At 45.1% G+C, this 20,000-nt stretch overlaps 1 protein-coding gene across 21 annotated transcripts in view; it reads right to left on the minus strand.

Annotated features, from left to right (window-relative positions):
- Nucleotides 1-15,551, minus strand: part of LOC308058816 (cell surface glycoprotein CD200 receptor 1-B-like) — a 150,721-nt gene extending 135,170 nt beyond the window's left edge. For 17 of the 21 annotated variants that reach the window (XR_013925978.1, XR_013925979.1, XR_013925980.1 and 14 more), the window contains exons 1-5: nt 14,112-14,692; nt 11,073-11,161; nt 9,962-10,270; nt 8,327-8,575; nt 6,203-6,298 (exon numbers count right to left, since the gene is read on the minus strand). Coding sequence is in view for 5 of the 21 variants with exons in the window: in XM_080375212.1 (XP_080231338.1) it covers nt 6,203-6,298; nt 8,327-8,575; nt 9,962-10,270; nt 11,073-11,139 (721 nt within the window). In the remaining 16 variants the exon portion in view is untranslated. Of the gene's footprint in view, nt 1-824; nt 3,447-4,749; nt 4,797-6,202; nt 6,299-8,326; nt 8,576-9,961; nt 10,271-11,072; nt 11,162-14,111 lie in introns of those variants that run through there. The other 4 variants (XM_080375214.1, XM_080375213.1, XM_080375211.1 and 1 more) reach the window with 3 other exon arrangements.
- Nucleotides 15,552-20,000: the final 4,449 nt, after the last annotated feature.

Raw genomic sequence — 20,000 nt, forward strand, 5'->3', positions numbered from 1 at the left:
AGCCGGGCACCGCTGCACACCAGTCCTGCTTCTCAGGCCTCTCCCTCCTTGTCCTCGCCACCCTGAGGTGCGTGCCTCATGGCTTTTAACCCTTTGGTGTGCAGCTTGTGAGACCAAGCAGCATGACACATGCAGCTCTTTGGCGATGGCAGGCAGAGTGGAAACCATCAAAGCCCATGCCCAGAGCTTCCCATGTGACAACATCTGTCCTTCACCAGTCACCACCAGCAGTTAAGGTACCCAGTGACAGGCAGTGGGAATGGAAAAAGTAATTAATCACACCATTAAGTATGAAGCAGCAAAGACGCAACACCATGCTCTCTTTCTTGGTCTTAACTGTTCTCTATCAACCCGCGTCTCCAGTCTCTCCCATTTTCCTCTCTCTGCTTCCATACAAAACCGTTCAGCTTGCAGATCTCTATGTCTTATCCCAAGCAGCAAGGACTTCCTTTCTGGGTACACATGGGCACACCGCCTGGCTAATCCTACCCTCCTCCTTCCAAAGGCAATGCTGTTAGCAGAGCCGACAGCCCCAGTGGAATAGTTATCACCTGCTGGCAGCTTGGATGTAACACTCCTGTGGTCAAAAGCTCCAGTGAATTGCAGACAGCTCAAGAAGCAGCAAATTCTATATCTGAAACTACCTACCACTTATGCCAGTCTTACAACAAACACAAAAGATGAGCAGAAAATTAAGTGAGCTTGTTCAATTATTATGCTCTGCCTGGAAGCACTATTCACGTCCCATCCTTTCTTGCAATCACCGCCAGTAGCCACATTATTCTCTTTGGCCTAATAAGTTTTATTAATCATATACAACAAGCTTGAAAAACATGAGGGCCAATTTTATTCAGAAGGAAGATACAACAATTAGGCAGCTGAGGTCTTTTAATGCCTGCAACATGCGGGTTCGCCTGAGCTGTGTGTTGGTAGCTGAAGCTTTTTGTTGGCAGTAAACAGGTAATGATTAGAGCCTGACTACAGTGCTGTAAGCTAATTTTCTGAGAGGTTGCAGCAGAACTGGCTCTTGGTCCATCCCAGAAATAAGAAATCAGGCAAACCCTAGCCCACCATGGCTGTTAAGAGCTGTGGAACCACCAGCAGAGCCCATTTCACCAAGTACCTGCAGCATGAAAGGGACTTATCTCATTGCCAGAGCACCTTGTTTCAGCACATCAAAGTCTGCTCAGAATTTCTAGGTTAATGGAAATGCTGACACATTGCAGGTGACTGGACCAATTACATGAAATACAGATTAGAGGGGAAAATAAAATCATAAGCATGGAAACCACACTTTTCAGCCAGGGTTAATTAACACAGCGATGCTTCTCCAGCTTTCACACACACACACACCACCATCTCCGTAAGTTCTATTTCCTCTGTTTCTGTTAGATCTTACTCCTCAACATTTCTCTTTGTGCAAAGGAATTACAAAACGTTCTTGCTTTGCACCCTAAAAGTCACAACACACTTGCACCGTGATTGCCAAAAGCAGACTGCTCCACAGCCTAACTCTTCGTTTTGACAGCCACGTCATCCTTCGATCTGGCTGCAGTGGTCCAGCTTCTGAATAAGACAGACCTGCACTGCTGTAGTTGTCCACAGGAACGACCCCTGTTCGATTGTCACACAGAGCACCACCAGCCTAGGAACCCAAGTTTAAATCCAGCTGGGCAGTCCCCTAAGCAACAAGAGATCTCCCCCCAGTTTCAGAGGCTTCCAGTCACAACAGACTCCTTGGCAGCGTCATGATTGTGAAAGCTCCCGGCTGACAGGGAGAACAAAAAAGGGTGCTGGATCATGCCCACAACGCACCACCAGCTGTGGGCCAGCAGAACTGGGAAACCGCTTCCTTACGCTACGGCACTATGATGGATTTCACAAGAGCTCCAAAACATTTCCCTACTCAGCACTGCAAAAAAACTGCTTTCAATAATTCTGACTATCTGCCACTATTTTTTCCCAGAGGCTTTATGCAACAAAAGATGTGTCTCCTTCCCCACAGATGGCATGGAGGAGCTGTACACAGCTCTGAGATAGTGACCCATCATTGCCATTTAACAGCACGAGAAAGGCATCGCTTGGTACCGGGCATGAATGGACTACCTTCTGTAGGCACTTTTCATTAAGGCAGAGAATCACTCTTCGTGCCTTTCCAACTAAAATAAAATGTTTGGACTGGAGGGATGTCAGTAGGTGCCCCCCCATGTCTATTTAGAAGTGATAAAGGGAAGTGCAATTAAAAGGCTCAGGGAGATCCTCATGCCTAAGAACACTGATGGAGCAGAGATGATTTCCTTCAGCAACGAGCAGGCAAAGGCCGTTCGAAACCCACATTTCAGTACGTTTACTGCTGCATTAGCATCTGGGAGGTCTGACAAACCTGACAAACGAGGACTGCAGGTAACAACGGGTCAGGGGCGGGAAGGGGGGTGGTGGTTCAGCTTGGGAGCACAAGGATAAGAAGAAATAAATGGTTTGGTTAAGAGTGCTCTAAACAAGCACACCACCTGCATTTTTCACAACTTCAAGTTTCTGTTCCCAATAAAACCACACTGTGAACTCAGCTTCTAAGAGACTGGTCAGTAAACATTCACCCAAATAGCACCAGAATCATTTAGGTAAATATTCGCATATTTGCACGTTTACTTGAAAATTAATCTTAGAAAATTGCCCATTTCTATTTCTCATTTCCATACCAAGTACAATTCCAAATTGGCTTTTTTTTCTTCCACTAGCAATACAAACAGAAAGTTTAATTAAAAAAAAATAAAATAAAATAAACAAAGATGACAAATACCTCTGCCACATATAACTTATTTACCCAGAAAAAACCCCAACTCTTTTATTTCTGCATTTCTGCTGGATGTGTTTCTTTGACCTTCTATGTTTTGGGGTTCCCTGTATCACTTCCTGGTTTCGAACACAAAATTGAAGAGAGAATCCCATTGCTAAAATGGAAAAAAGTGCCTCATTTTCACCACCGATCTGTGACTCCAGCACAGAAATATATCAATTACTGATTTGAGGAAAGACAGCACATACCTCATACCATGTTTAAACAAAACTCAGATCAGTATTTCCCCAACTCCATCTTTAAAAGTTTCAAATGTTTCAAGAGCTGTACTGATATTTAGAGAAAGATTTCAAAAAATTTAGTAAAATGGGTTGCTCTCCCCCACTACCTTCAGATCAGGAAAGACTTTTGCGGGGTATTTTGAGCGTTCTGCTGGCCTGCTTTGTGGTAAAGTCTGAGTACTGTTCGTTGAAGTCCAAGTATGGTATCAGCAGTAGCTGAGCTGGTGTTAGACTGCTTATGCCTACACTGTTGCATAGTTCATATTCATCATTGTTGGATCATAATTCTGATAGATAACCTCTGATAAGACAGGAGGCTTGACCACTGCTGTTTTCACACGTGATGGTGTGGACCTGAAATTCTTAGTCTGCAATATAAAGAAAAACATGTACCATTATATTATGTTGTAAAATTTTGTGGAACCATCACCTCTATAGAGTCCAAACAAAAAAAAAACAAGACCAGAAGAAACCTGGTAGGTAACATTAATTTTGCAAAAGAACTGTGAAGTTATTCCTCTAAGCTCTGTGACCAGAGGGGCAGGGCACAGAAGGTGAAACCTGACGTGACAGAAAGATACAACAACCACCTTCACGATGCCTGAACAGGACAGCCTTCAAATCTTTTTTTCTTAATATGATTGAAAGCAAATTTTCAAATGTTGGTATCTTCAGCAAAATAGATGCTAATGAACAATGTTAACTTCTCTAGGGGGAAAAAAAAAAAAAAAAACACAAAAAATCGCAAACAAACAACCAAAAAACACCCAGACAGGCCACAGGCAATCCAATTTAGGCACCTAAAATTACTGGAAGCTTTTCACTTTGATCTCTGTAACTCCCATTCCCATCAGCCAAATTGTCCCAAATGCCATGGAAGAGCATATCAAGAAATTAATCATTCTAACTTCAGATTGACTAGTTTGCAACAAGGCACACAGCCATTAATGTAACCATGAGTAGAAAACAAAATATGAAGAATTACTTTTTCAATGTGCATTAAATGAGGCAGAAGCCCTGGAGAAAAAGCAGCATATTATCACGCTGTTAAATATGTATCACAACACACTGAAATTAGAGAGGAAGTAAAAGTTGTGGTGGCAAATTTATTGCTGCTGCTTCTGAGCTTCCAAGTATTTGAACCACAACTTAAAAATTAAAAGTTTCATGGCTGTGTTTGTCCCTAACAGAGCATAAGGAAGTGCACCCTTTCCCCCTCATTGTTAAATACGTGTCTGTTTTCATCCCATCTTTCATCAGGCAGGTTTCTGCCATCAAGGACAATAAATATTCTTAAGCAAAAGATCAGAATTAAAATTACTCTGTGAAGCAGAAATGTGAAAACATTAACTTTTAGGAGGTTTAAAATTCAGCTTAACCACTGGCATTGTAAGTGTAATTTATTGTATTCTTAAGGCAGGGAATGCACTATATCACTCTCCATCTAGTGCTTAAACAATTACTCAGGTACTCTTAATATACACGAAGGTAGGGCCATCCAAAGGACAGACACCCTCCCAGATCCACTGTTCCTCATACATCCCCACCACCACACACAGAGATAAATGGGAGTTTTGTCAAAGCACGCACATTGCAAGGAAATTACATGTTTTAGTGAAAAATACAGAAACAACTGCAAAGCGTGTGCACACACACAAACCCAACACTTACTGCCGATGGTGCTGCTGACCCACGTGCCAGTTTAGGTACCTGGAAAACTGGAAGTAAGAAATTAAAATGGTTTGCTGGGGCAAGGTGCACAGCTGTTACACCAAGAGTTCTCCTCTAGCTGTCCTCAGCTGTTGAAAGACTTTCTTCAAAATAGTACACTCTTACGTTAAGTCCTTTTTTTTTTTTTTTTTTTTTTTGTGTGTGTGTGTCCTGCTTTTGACTGCACTATTGTTTTATTTTTCACTTCATTGCAGCTTTTGGTCACCCTGGTTGAATTGATTCAGTTAAGTGCATTTTTCCTCAGTTCTGCAGGGACACGTTGGGCCAAGGAGCCCATCTGTGCACATTGTCCCTCTCCTCATCTGCCCCAGAGAAGCCCGTCACTGTGACAGGGACAAGCTCCCATCAAAGTGCTACAAGCACTGGTCCGTGCTGCCACCGCCGATGACACCCACCCTTCTGCTTTCTGTTTTCCTCACCCTGCCTCCCCTGCTCTTCTAGTGCACACCTCCCCTCCTTGTCCCCTCTCACCCACCCTCTTTCACCCCATTTGTTCAGACCTGGTGGCTGAAATACACCTGCAATGTAACATGCCCAGTGCGGGGGGGGGGGGAATAACCTGGAAGACACTGAGCCCACAGAAGAAACCCAGACAAGCAGTAAGGCTAGAGCAGCACTGAGGCAAAGGAGAGGACTAAACCAGGCACTCTGATTCTCTGCAGGTTCCTTCCGTTTACAGTTCACCCACCTCTACGTTGCCTTCTCCCAGTGCTTCATCTCCCGCTCTCCTGAAAACACTCTCTCCTTCAGCCTGCTGTTCTCTCTTACTCCCGTTTTAAGCCTCCACTTGGGCTTCTACTCCCTTCATCCTCCATCACAGCCATCTTACCCTACTCCAAGAGTAGCAAACCATCATCTGAGTTGTCAGGATCAAATTATTCAGTATAAACCTGACCCAGTATCAATTAAATATATGCAGCCTGAGAAATGGTTAGTGTACCAGGAGAAAGTATGTACATTTAGCCTATTCTTACGCTTGCTCAGGGGAAAACTTACAACTGCTGATGGAAACAGGACACTTGTTTGTGCCTAGTCATTAGACTAGCTTGTGGACTGTCATCCTTATGTATAGTTTTATGTCGTTAAATGCAGAACAATCAAATTCTAAAAACTCATTAACTACCTGACTCTCAGAAAGAATCCTTTTCATCCTGGATAACTCTCTGACATACATATAATGTATTAATATCATAACAACTATGGCGCTTACAAAACTCCAGACTTGTTTGAATTATTTTACTAGGACTTTTTCAGAAGGACAATGTATCACATATAGATATTTTCCTCAATCCTTGCCTCCCACCCCACTCTCAACAATAAAGGACATGTCCTTGTACCTGCACATAGTCAGCAATAGACTTGTAATACATTTCAGGCTCATCAAATGACTTACCTCTGCGTGTGAAAATCAAGCATAAAGTCACACCACTGACAGCAGCAACACTTGCAGGGCCTGCTATCAGGAGGTAAGGAATCCTGGGAGAGGTATCTGAGAGACGAGAAAAGAAAGCTAGTTAGAGCTAGATGTCAGTACCCACTGACTGCACGATGTTACTGTCTACCTTAACCAGCGGAGAAAGCTAATCCTGTACCCCACAGCTCAAACGAGCCGAGACACTCAGATGAGATGTCTGGATGCCAGCCAGCAATAGGAACCTACACCCCATCACTTGTGTGCACAAACACATTTCTGTTTTCAACTCATCTGCATGCACGGTCTCCTTCAAATGAGCTCTCCAGCCATCCCAGTAAAATGCTGTTATCCATGACCGGTGTATGCTGACTTGTATCCTTCATGCCTCTGCTGACTCATTTCAGGGATACGAGCACTTGTTCAGCCATTCTTACAAAACCTACTGGAACAGACTTCCAACAGGTCCGGCACAGACAGCTGAGAGGCTGAGTTTTACCCTTTACTACCTTTGGCCCCGGGAAAGGTCATTTGAAAGTCACAGACAGACATTCGCCAAGGAATTTTTCTCCAGACCATCGCCACTGTGGGAAGCTGGATGAAATTCAGCTTCAGGGGTTCAAAGCTTCAAACCAAAAACTAGTGAGCTGTATTATAGTGGCTGCCGAAAGCAACTTTTCTGTCATCGATGATTAAAAAGATTACTGAAACATTGTACTGGGTTTGCATGACAAGGCTTTGGTAGTGGGGGGCTGCAGAGGTGCCTTCTGTGAGAAGATGCCAGAAGCTGCCCCCATGTCCGATGGAGCCAACGCCAGCTGGATCCAAGACAGACCCACCGCTGGGCAAGGCTGAGCCCATCAGCAACAGCAGCAGAGCCTCTGGGATGGCGTATTTAAGAAGGGGGGGAAACACCTGCACAACAAAACTGCAGCCAGAGAGAGGAGTGGGAGCACATGAACGCCCCAGCCCCGCAGCCCCCCGGGCCGGGGCAGGAGGAGGCCGGGGGGCTCCAGGCGCCGCAGCAGAGACCCCCCGGCAGCCCCTGGAGAAGCCCCCGGCCGGGCGGGCCGTGCCCCCAGCCCGCGGAGCCCCCGGGGGAGCAGCTCCCCCCCGCAGCCCGGGCAGGACCCCCCCGGGGCAGGGGGTGCCCGCAGGGGGCTGTGACCCGCGGGCAGCGGCGCTGGGGCAGCTCCTGGCAGGGCCCGTGGCCCCGTGGGGAGAGGAGACCGGGCTGGGGACCCCGCGGGGACCCCCCTGGGGCCGGCTGGGCCTGGGGGGCTGCGCCCTGGGAGGGCCCCGGGCTGGGGCAGTATTTCTGGCAGGACCCGTGGCCCCATGGGGGACCCGCACTGGAGCAGCCCGTGAAGGATTGCTACTGGTGGCAAGGACCCATGTCTGGAGAAGTTCATGAAGGACTGTGTCCCACGGGTAAGATCCCACGCTGGAGCAGAGGCAGAGCATGAGGAGGAAGGAGCAGCAGAGACAAAGTGTTACGAACTGACCGCAGCCCCACTCCCTGCACCGCTCCGGGGGAGGAGGGAGAGAAGTTGGGAGTGAAGCTGAGCACAGGAAGAAGGGAGGGGTGGGGGGAAAGTGCTTTTAGATTCATTCTTACTTCACACTATCCTACCCTGATTTGATTGGCTAAAAATTAAATTAATTTCCCTGAGTCAAGTCTGTTTTGCCCGTGACAGTAAGTGGTGAATAACCTCCCTGTCCTTATCTCAACCCGTGAGCTTTTTGTTGTATTCCTCTCCCCCTGTCTCGTTGAGGCAGTGGAGCGATGGAGCAGCTTGGTGGGCACCACGTGGCAGCCAGCCGAGGCCAACCTATCAAAAGCAGAATGAGGAACTTTTGTGAAACAGAACAGGGACAGAAAGAAGCACGCACTGACAGTTTCTCCATACAATGCCCCAAAACATTTGGTTTCAACTGACTAATTCAAAATTATTAATTTCTCTACCAACATACACTAGGACTTTGGCTTGTAACCCCACTTAAACCAATCTGCTGAGCCCTGGAATTCAGTGGAACAGCTTCACAGCAGCGCACGAAGAAGCCCAAGAGCATGATGAAGAGCAACTGCAGAACAACGTTACATACGTGACAGGTCTAGGGAGAGGGTCTGGTTTGTAGCTGGGTGGGTAACCAGGCAGGTGACAGTGGGATGCGTGCTGTTGACCCAGGCTATGTAGCTCACTCTGGTCACTGTTCCGTTGGGGTGATGGACTTCTTCCTCGGTGCTGTGACTACTTGCAGAGACCCAGGAGATGTCAGCAGCTGGCTTTCCAGCAGATGCTCGACAGACCGCTCCCCTGCTGTTGTCACAGGTCAGAGTCACTGTCGGAGGGACTAGAGAAGAAAAAAAGGCCACAAGCATTAGTTCTAGTTCAGTACCAAATCACCGGCTGAGAAACTGACAGTCAGGTCGTATTTAGCTTGCATGACTAATTCAAGAGTTTTAAAAATAATTTGCAATATTAGTACCAACGATCTTCACACAAAAAGATACATCAAAAAGCAGTCCCAGGTGAGTATCTCTAAAACTAGCTAGCTGCATCTAAAAGTACTGCTTCCTCCTGTTTTCTGAAAGGTGACTGCAGCTGTAACAGGTGAAGGTGGGATGACAGAGGGGGTGGGTTAAATGGAGATTTGAAAGCAGGGCAGCGCGCATGCTGAAGAGAACACAGCTTGCTGCGGCTCCAGCTACAACATTTAGGAGATCGGGCAGGTAGGATCAGGACTTGGATAGTAAGGAAATAAAGGAGGAATTGGACAAAACTGTTCTGCCTAAAGTTGAACGACTCATGTTCTGCATTTGACGAAACAGGCAAAGGCTCAGACAATACCTAAGCCATTATCGGAAAGGCAAGGCCCTGCAGAGAAAAACAACAACAACAACAAATAATCAAGTGATAAAAATTAATAATAGCAATTATAGAGTTCCAAAATTCATTTCCCATAATTATTAGTTATATTCAGATGGCTTAACTAACATGGCCAGAACACAAAATCTTCTCTCATGGCTTGTTTTTGGTTTTGGGTTTGGTTTTTTTTTTTTTAATTTATGGAAACCTAGAGATAGTTTACCTGTCTATCTGAAAAGGATTATTTGATGTATTCATTATGTTTCCTAATATTCTTTTGTTCCTGACTATGTGGAAAAGAGACTAATTTCATTTTTTAGTGATGCAGTCTTATAGACGGCTTTCAATATTTCTGGAAGAGTAAAATATTTCCAGATAGTGTCCTGAAACTTTTGCTTCCTTCCTATTCAGCTCTTACCCAGGCAAAACACATGTTGACCTCATTGTGAATTTTGTTTTAGCATCCTCTTGCTCGGCTTGTAGGTGCAATGTTTATTTGGTACCTTCTATGTGCATTAACTTAACCAAGAGTGTATACTCCTGGTTGTGTGAACATTATGCCCAAAGAACTCGTTCAGAAACTATGCAGACTGTTGGAATTGTGCCTTTTAAAACATCCCATTTGTGAGTCAGGAGGAGTTAAATAAACCAAAACACAAAACCCCCAGATTATTTCTCCACAGAACAGCCAAGTCCTGTTGCACAACTCCTCATGCCTTTTGCCTTTCTCCACATAGCCAGAGTAAATCAGCTTACCTCTTTATTTTCAATTTCAGTATGGATCCAAAATTAATTTCATTTCTTACCACCAAAGCAAATCATTTTTATCTACACAACATACACACCCAGAAAAAGGCAAGATGTCTATTACCTGTCACAGTTAGAGAAGAGAAGAACAGAAAATTCCCTGCTCTGCTGACGACTTCACAGGTGTAGTTTCCCTCATCATCAAGGTTCACAGGGTAAATCCGAAGAGCAGGGTCACTGTCAGGTGAATATCTCCACATCGTCCTCTCACTGCAGTTTAACTTCTTTGTCTTGTTGTGATCACTTCTATAGGCCAACAAGCAGCAAGTGCTGCATTTCATCTTCCATATCACCATTAGCAAAGGCTCCTTGGAGGCGTAAGGGCAACTCAACACAGCCTCGTGACCAACCTCCACATTCACCATGTTGAAAGCTACATAAGAAGAAAAAAGACATTAAAAATGATGCTACAGCCATCGTCAAAGCATAGGAACCTGGCTTCATCACACTTAAAAATTTCTGCTTCCTTACTGTACTGGCACCTTGGGGACACACCGCTCTGTGCAGACACATATAAGTAGCATTACTGGAATAAATCTGGAAATGCAGTGGGGACGATGCCTTTCTGCTGGAGCACTGTGCAGTTATGCGATGTGTGCTGATGAGATGCAGGTCCTCCACCTTTTTTTAGGCAACAGATTTCTACCACTTTAATATAGGTTTTGAAAAACTAATGGGGGGCAGGGGAGGGGGGGGGAAGAGAGGAATATTCAACCTTAAGGGAAAGTAAACTACTTTTCACAAAAATTATTGAGTTATTGAATTAGGCACCTTGGTTAAAGTGTGAGTAAAACCAGGGATAGCAGTGAAACATACACCTGAGACAAGGTTAAAACCCGAGATCACTCAGTGCACTAGTTCTCAGGCATATTTGATAATGGGCATATATAGATCCGGTTTCTACGAGAAAATCATAGCTCTCCTGATATCGTCCCAGTTGAACAGGAGATGGGTCTTCAGACGATCTGTGTTAGATTTCTATCAGATATATCATCGCGTACCGCTCCGCAAGGCGCACGATTATTTTGCCAGCTGTGGTGACATCGCTATTTGCATTCACATTGAACAATAAGCAAAATTTCCCCTGGTGAACTGTGAAGTCTCAGTGTACTGGTGAGCTGGGAATATAGAGTACTAAAGAGCGCTGTATGTAGTTTTAGATCTTTCTTGCTTACCTTGTCCTTCAACCAGATCGATTAGCAAGAAAAGGAGCGCAGCCAGAACTGCCCATGTCTGAGCCATCTTTAGCAGAAGGAATCAGCAACTGCAGAAAGCAAAGGCAAAGAAAATGGCACGTAGTCAAAAATTGTGAGAACCCCTTTAAGAAGAACACATAGTAAAACCTGTTTCCTTTGAAAAACCAAGTTCTAAACAGTACCTCATGTCCGGTATCATTCTTGTACTGAAGAAAGTAAAGCAAAAAGGGTTTTGAAAATAAAAACCCCACTATTGTTTACAAACAAGTTTAAAAAATCCAGGTTCTCTGATACCATTTTACAGGCACCTCTAGCTGCTCCCTATTCACTCCCAGCTAGCTAGCACAGAGATAGCTACAGACCCCTTCCTGCTGCTTCACAGACTTACCTGCAGAAGATGAAAAAAGGTCTTGCAAGAGCAAACATGCACGCGTTACAACTCCTTCTGAAAAATCAAGGTAACAGCATGTACAGGAAACCTCATCAACTTCATCAACTGTTTGACAAAAAAATGATTCCTGACCCTTGTGTGCTTTTCATTTCTTGAAGGATAACTCAATTCTGCAGTAGAACAAAAAGGGGCAAACATCCTATTGCAAGAGATCAAAACCACGTGAGTTTGTTGCCTGCTTTCCTAGACACAGTGAACCAGAGGCATCTAATAACTTACGCTGTTCCACAACCAGATGTACATTTTAACAAACCATATCTTAGAAACGGCTAGCTCCTTTTTGGCAAAAAGAGCAGCAGTTCATTGGTAAGATTAAGACAGCGCCGTCATCCAAACGCGTTGTTTTCTGGTTCACACAAAAAAGCAGAACTCTACGCTATCCTAAAGATTTCCAATCAAAATATATGTGGTTCTCAGTGGAGATTCCCGATGTGAACCCATTCAGCTGTTGTTTGAACATGGATTTGGCCAAAAACATCACTGATACCTTCCTATGATCAGGTATCATATACAAACGACCCCAATTTGGCATGGCAAACTTGCACTGCGCTGCACTGAACAATATACACACGTATTCCCACAGTCAAACTCCCAGACTCTTTGGCTCAGGTCTCAAGGAGAAGCACCCTGCTGCAGTAGGCACCTGTGCTGGTTTGTCACAGCAGAAATGTTCACAACCAACACACTGCTGTGCCCCAGCCAGCTGGGGAAAAAAAGCCCAGGTCTCAGAGCATCTGCTTGTTTCCACAGCACTGCAGTTTTCTGATGTTACTGTCTCAGAAATCAGTGGCCACACTTTTGTCTTGAGGGTCCCTGTAGCCTGCCCATAAAGCCATCTCATTGTCCATCACTCGCCTCCGCATTCCCTCAAATCATGCTCGTGGTAGACCTTTTGTCATTCTCTCCTTTGTGCCATCATTTGTATCTCTTTAAATCTTTTATGTTCTGAATCAGTCACCCACAGCGATGACTGGAAAATTGTGTTTTCATCCCATGGGAAATACTGAAACATTGTTTTCATTCCCAAGTCAAACCCTAATACGCAGCAGAGAAGCAAATATCTTTGTGCAATGATTGAATCAGAAATGTCATATGTTTTGCAACAGGACTACCCTTCTGGGCTATTTAGATCACACACTGTTCACACCCATATTTAAATACAAAAATGCTTCTCAGTATGCACTGGGAAGAGGAGGAAAGGCAGCCAGGGTTCACTGCGCACGCAGGAACCTAAATCCTCATCTGGTATCAATTGCTTTAAAAGTAACAGGCTTCAATTACGCAGCCTTAAAAAAATCATTTTAAATGTCAAATACATCAAGTGAGGACACCTGGTGCACAGAAGAAATACCAGAGCACTGCTCCATTTGTGGCACAAAAAGAACAAATGCTGCCACATTTGTGAGCTGGGTGCAAAAGAAAATAATATTTTTTAAAACACAACACGATGTGCCCGCACATTCAGACAACAGCCGGACGGTTTTCTTCACGGTTCTAACAAAACACTGATGCATCTAGATGAAAAGCTTTCATTGTAACCCATAAAAAGTTGTAGTACAACCACGCTGATCAGTACTCTGCTACTAACATGCAACAAGGAATATAACTTTTATATTAAAAAACTCCCAAATTCAAATTCTTGTTCACTTAAAATCTTTGCCACAAATGAAATATTTTCTTTTATGTTACTTGATGCAGTCAAAAGGTTTGGGGTATTTTTGCAATTTGGATAAAGTATGCATGCAAAAGCTGCTTTCAATCAAAAAGTGTGAAAAATTATTTTTTTTTTAAACCAAAAAATAAAAGATGCTTTTTGGCCAGAATTATGTACTTAATTTGACCCAATTTGCAAATAATTTTTCAGACGCTTTCAAAAGAAAAGTAAAAAAACCTTCCACAATGTTTATCAGCAAACTCAGTATTCACCAATTTTGATGGATCTATAAATATGCATAAAGAGAATATTGTCATATTGGAACTTGTCCCAGAGAACAATCTTTATTTAAAAATGCATATAAGTCTCATATATATGGGGTTTATTTGCTCAAAAGAACAGGCATTAATGATTAAAAGTGGAGCCCTACAGAAAGAAGAGAGTATATGTTTAAATATTCATGTATGAAACACAGAATTTAGACTGCAAATTTCAAGGTTCACAATCCTTGAATGCTTGTGTAAGCGAGAAGTCAGTCTCAAAGTAAAACCCAAAAAGGAGAAACCAAGCAGAGCTGAATCAAATTGATCTAGAAGCTGCAAATGAATATTTGTAGATCGTCTTGTGTTATTTCCTTTGATGAAATTAAAATGCCTCACTAACTACATAAAAATAAATTAAAATTTTTACTCAGCCTTGATGGCAGTGGCTGGCACAAGATGCGCATCACTCTTACATCAGCCTCAGCTTTCCAGCGGGGGAACGGCACCGGTCACCCCCAGATCCATCCTGAGGAACGCTGAGGCTGGAGGAGCGTTACCCGGCTGCCAGGCTGGAGAGGAGCCCTCCGGCCAGGGGTGCCTGCGAGGTGCACAGCAGCAGGGCCACCGCGCTCCGGTCTTCTGATACTCACAGTTCTGGGGATGGGTAGGGAGATGTTAACACAGGCAGCTGGTCCAGTGTAGATGCCTGTCCCGGTGGCAGCTGGCGAGGTGGCTCCTGTGCCCAGAGATGTACCTGGAACCCCCCACTCCGTCCTCACGAGTACAGTTGCAAAGAAGTAAGAACTAGCTCAGTTTAGGACCATCCATCCAAGATAATCCCTGTTTTCAGCTGTACAGTTCATTAATTCCATTTTGTTGATTCTTCTGAGATCTTAACAGGCAGCTGATATGTCCCACAGACAGGCATAAGCCCCTACCCCCTCCAAAAGGGCTGAGTGAAAACAAACCAGCTGGTCGCACACTCCCGCGGCGGGGATGTGACACCAACTAGGGAAACAAACCGCTTTCTGACACAAAGAGCAAACCACAACACAGAGCTGTCTGCTGCTACACATCAAACACGAGCTACGAGCCTTGAGCTACGCAAAGCACCGACTTAAAATCAGATAAACGTAAGTCAAGTCCAACATAATGAAAATATACGTTGACACAATCCGGAGGAGGAAAAGGTGCAGACTATAAAGAACGAGGAATCAGTCAGTGCGGCAGTCATCACCACAACTTTTTAAAGAATAACCAATATGTCACAGTAGCCATTGCCATGATTAACTCAGCAAAATATGGCTCTGCTTTGCAGCTGAAGCATTTTAAAGGGTAGAGAAGACCTTGCCTCAAAAGTCTGTCCTGTATAACAGACTTTTTGGGCAGGAGAGGGCTGGCAGGGACGGCAAGAAGAGGAGGCAGGCGCACACAGCTGTGTCACCTCTCCCACCGGAGGGCACGAGGAGAAGGTAACCAATACACGAAGCAAGGCTACGTTATTTAAAATCCAAACCCACACTTTTATGGGTTAGAGCCTTCATATCACCCACTACAAGGCATTTGATGTTTCCACCTCTTCACCCAGGCTTCTCTTCTCCAAGCCATACTCCCCATCCCTTGGCTCTGGGAGGGTGGCAGGGCTTCTGCAGGCACGAGTCCTTGCACCCCGCGTGGGGCTGGCTGTCGTCGCAAGGGGCCGGGAGCCCTTAACCAAACACTCACCAACCACGCAGCAACCAGTGCCGAAGCCTGCAGGCAGCCAACACCTTTTCTGAAGTGAGAGGTGCTGGTTATGCCACATGTTCAACATCCCCAGGTCAGCCTCCATGTTCAGCTGTTCTTTTGAGCGTGGGGAACTCGGGGAGCTGGGGTTACCCATGGTACGGCATTTGCAATAAATAACTGGAGCAGTTCAAACGGCAATTTCTCCCTTTACTCCTCAGTTTTAACGCGAGCTGCCAGGCGTTTGATTTGTAAGCGTTACCTGAAGAAATGCAGCAGCAGATGTGTCCATGTGTCTGCAGACCCCATGCACCTCAGGCGCCAGCTCCCCGCATATTTTTGTGCAGCCTCTTCGCTGTTTGCGGAGAGCTTTGCACCAGCTCAGGGAGCAGCCGGCAGTCCCCGCTCAGGGGCAGATCTGACTCGACTGCTGCCCTGGTTTCTCCTGAGCGATGGTCCTCTCCCGGGAATTCCTAAAGTCCCTCTGCTGCAAATGAAGTTAGAAAATGTAGGAAGACTTTGAGTGCCCTAGGAGGAAGACAAATTGTATATCAAAAGGTGCAGCAGACAGATACTCCCAAAGCTGTTCGTTCTTAGAAACTGCAAAGTTTTTTGGGGGAGAGGAGAGGTTGTGTTCTTGCTCTGTCCTGAGCCATCTTCCTTAATCACCTGCGACTGGCCACTGCACATGCTGTTGGGCTAACGGACCTTTGGTTTGACTTTATAGCTTCCTAGTGTTTTTATTCTCTGGCCTGAAAACGCATCCATGAAGCCCTGTCCTAGCACAGCAGAAGGCTGTTAGCACTGCCAGCGGCTGGAGGAGCTGTAGCTCCATAGTGCATTTCCTATATGTTTCATACTTGCTGGCATCAGTGGAAGCCAGAGATGGTTTGTAGCTGTGAAAATCAACCCATTCGGTTCGTGAGCTAGTTTCATTCAGTTCCAAATACATACAAACTCCGAAGTGTTCTCAACAAATGGGGAAGTAGAGGGTAGATGGCTTTCTGAAAGAGAGAACTAGACCAATGGAAGGAGTTTTGAAAACAGTTATGAACAAGTTATACTGAACAACTGTAAAATTACAGTGTTTTGGTAACATACACCCGAAGGTAAATAGGTTTGAAGCTTCCTCCACAGAAAGGCAAAGGTTTGTGGTGTCTGTGTGTTCTGTTCATCAAGATATTAATATTTAGGATAGTACTAATGTAACATTACAACAAAGTTGGCTTTTTCCCAGAGGGGAAAAAGAATAAAAATGCTATACAACAGATGAGTATTTTGTCTGGCTTTTTTTATCTTTAATACCTGTAATTCAAGAAAGCAGGTGAGCATTTCCTCTCTTCTCAGAAATATTTACCTTTTTAACGCCAGCCCATCTAGAAAACAGCTTAGTCCCACAAAGTTATGAGCCAAGAACACGAGTGAAGTTGTACACCTCACACCTATAGCATCCTTGCAGCCAGCCTCCTCAGGAAGCACCGTAACCCAGCACTGGGAATGGAGAGTAGGAGCAAAGGATGAACAAGAAGACCACTGCTACCCACCACCCAGCCCCAGTAATCTGTTCTCTTCCCTTCAGAAAGGCAGAAGAGATTTGCTTTACGTTTTCCATTGTATGGGGAAAAAAAACCTAGTCCATGTACCTAACAGCTTGACCTCCCCAGGTATAAACCATCTGCAGCTCTCACCAATGTCAGCAAACATATGGGAAGAACCACTGCTGATAATGAAGCCTTTAAAACCTGACACTTCCAGGTTAAAATATGCAGAGGCAATTATATTGTAATTCCAACACCAAAGAATAGGATTTATTTTTTAACTGTAGCTAATTTTTCCCTAATTGTCGCCTAATTTGTCCCTAACACTCACCAGACCAGCATGGCTGTGTTCAGCAACTTCTGCTCATGGTCCTACAAGGACCCTTACCACTTGTAGGTCATTAACCTCAGGGCCTTCTCACTCCATCCCAATACTCCAGATGTTCCTGACCTGAACTATTTTAATTCCTGCCTCTTGTGGACCTACTGCACCTAGCTGCCAGTTTTCCAGGAAGAACCTGCAAACCAACAACCTGTAAGTACAATTACTGCCTTCAGAACTGTGGACAATCCAAGAAAGTCTCCTATGCAAGTATTCAAAGATGAACAGAAAAGAGATGGTTTATAGGTGGACACTTTACTCCCAAAACACTTCAATAAGAATCAGTACGTATCTCAGACTCCCCAGATAAAAGTTTCCTCCCATCTTTCAGCCAGAGGTATTGGCCTCCCACTCTACAGGCAAAACGTGATGCACCACACATCCCAAACTGCACGTAAAGAAGCTACAAACCTCAAATAATTCCCACCTTGAAAAGAAAGAAATAGCAGAAGAAATGGTGTAGAGCAGAAATAGAACCCCAGGCGGTCCTTCCACATTTATCGGTCACTCTTACGTGATCTTTAGCGATGCTAAAGGGTGCTTTAGGCAGTGCCAAGCAGGGGTAGAGACACAGGACTACTGGGCCCCTCTCCTTCTGTTCACTGCTCCTCCTCCTTCACCCCCCAGGGAAGCTAATGTTCCCTGCAAGCTACAGCTGCATCCCCCCAGGGAGAGCTGTGAACATCCTGCAAGAAGTCCCAGGAACCCGCAGCGGACCCAGCTGGGAGTCAGCTACTCCAGCCCCAAGGAGCTGCATACTCAGCCCTCCCCAGACTCATCATATAGAAGTAGATTTTTTTTTTTTTTTAACAGGAAGAGAAAATATCTTCTCTTTTGTGTTTATAGAGCAGCTAGATCAATGCTTCCAAATATGAAATCCATACTGTTATCACATGGCAAAGGAGAAGGCTCAATAGTGGGTTTTTTTTAGTGGCTTCCATTTCTGTGGGTTTTGTATCAAGTGGAACAAATCAATTTATAACAAAGCATACCTGATATAGAAACCTGTATCTGTACTGGAAAAAAACTACACATCTCACCTCTCAAATGCAAACTAAAGTCATGACACCAGCGTCAGGATGGCATTTATCGCTGCCTACAATCTTTTGGTGGGGCATACTACATCAAAGGGGATGCTTCTGCTTTATTTGTTTCCTTCCTCCCCATGCAGGCTGCTTTGCTGCCATAAACTCTCTTTCTTATCAGCCAGCTTAACACCTTTAGCCCTGCGTCACTTAGTGGTTTAGAAAAATTCTCCACGGTGGTTTCCAGTCAAACTCGCCCCGTTTCTTTCCTGCATCGCAGGGGGTTAGCAGCGCTTCTGGCTGATTTCACGCTCGATGTGAGGCAGTGTGATGCAGAAGGGTAGAGCTCCAAGGGAAGCCCAGGCCTACGACATATCCTTATTCAGGCTGGTGCTGCCCCAACTGCCTGCCTTCTTTGGTCTGCAGGTGGAAAATGCAATGTGAAGTCAGGTCGGCTGTCAGGAACATTGACGCTGTGGTGGGGTTGTGGGCATTGCTGGTAAAACGTTTTCATTTTCTCACCATCAGGCCAGAGGGGAAGGCTCCTGAGGTCAAGGTGGCAGAGCAGTGCCGGCTCCAGGCTGGGAGAGCAGGCACAGTGGGACTTTTGGCTCCTCATTCAATGTCCTAAAGTGCTGGGTCTTGTCTATAATAAAAATAAAAATAATAAAAAAAATAATTTTAAAAAATTAAGCTAGCACAGAGTGTGCAGAAGCAGGATCAGGAAGCCTCCCACTCCCCACCACAAGGCTCTGGCTTGCATGCTTTCACGCCCCAGACCACAGCCTTCTTCCCACCCCCTGCCCTTAGGCCTGTACAGCCCCTGCCACCATGCACAGCTATGCACCCACTTAAAATACATGTAAAACATCTGAATCGGCTAAAACTATCTGTGCTGCGATTGTGTCTATGTGTGCATGTTGCTACGTATGTGTGTGTTTATAAAAAAGCAATATATAGAGATACAACATTACGCACACACTCGTAGAGCTGTTGCAATTAAGTGACAGTGTACCTAGGGATGCTCAGCTAACGAGTTACATCACTGATTATACATCTTTTTCCATATAACTCTTATTAAAGTGGATACTTTCAGTAAAGCAGCTGCCAGGGCTGCCGCTCCCAAAAAGCCCAGCTTGTGCAGGCAGACACCGCAGTCCCCAGCATGGGCAGTGACCTCCCCATACAGCAGCAGGAGAACATTAAAACTCACCCCACAGCAGGACATCCAGCCCCATAGCGAGGCCAGGCTCAGCCCCCCCACCCGCCTTTTTCCCCTCCTGAAGAGGGGATGCCTCCAGTGCCAGGGCCCGGAGCCAACAGCTATCTTGAAAATGGAGATAGGAGAGCAAAACAGCACTGGCAGCGCTGCCTCACCAGCTTTCCTCCCCTCTTTCTTTTCCTCCTCAGCCCCCCGCTTGGAGAGCAGAGAGCTGTGTACCTCACAGCCCTCCTACACAGCAGGAAAAGTTATTTGGCCTGTTTGCAAAGTCTCCATCACTAGAAACCTGGGTTGCAGGTTGCTTCTACATGGTTTATTGTCAGAGCTGGTTTATGACTTCTGTAATGATAAAGAGCCTCTGGCTAAAGGCGTTAAAACATGCATCCGTAGCGATACACTGAAGGCATCTTTGAATTATACAGGCTTCCAACAAGGTCCTTTGAACAGGCCGATTTTTCCAAGTGAAGCGATGCATCATGTAAAAGAAGCTAGGCTGTAGACACTGACTGCAGTTTACATGGGAGTCCCTGCAACTGTATGAAGAAAACCACCTCATTCAAAGTCCAGATTCAATGCTTTGGAGTCAAGCACCTCTCCACTCAAACAAGCTTATGTACATGTGCTACCAAACTCCCACAAACTAGCTT

The sequence above is a fragment of the Falco punctatus genome (genome assembly GCF_963210335.1).
Source record: "Falco punctatus genome assembly, chromosome: 2".
In the NCBI taxonomy this organism is placed as follows: domain Eukaryota; kingdom Metazoa; phylum Chordata; class Aves; order Falconiformes; family Falconidae; genus Falco; species Falco punctatus.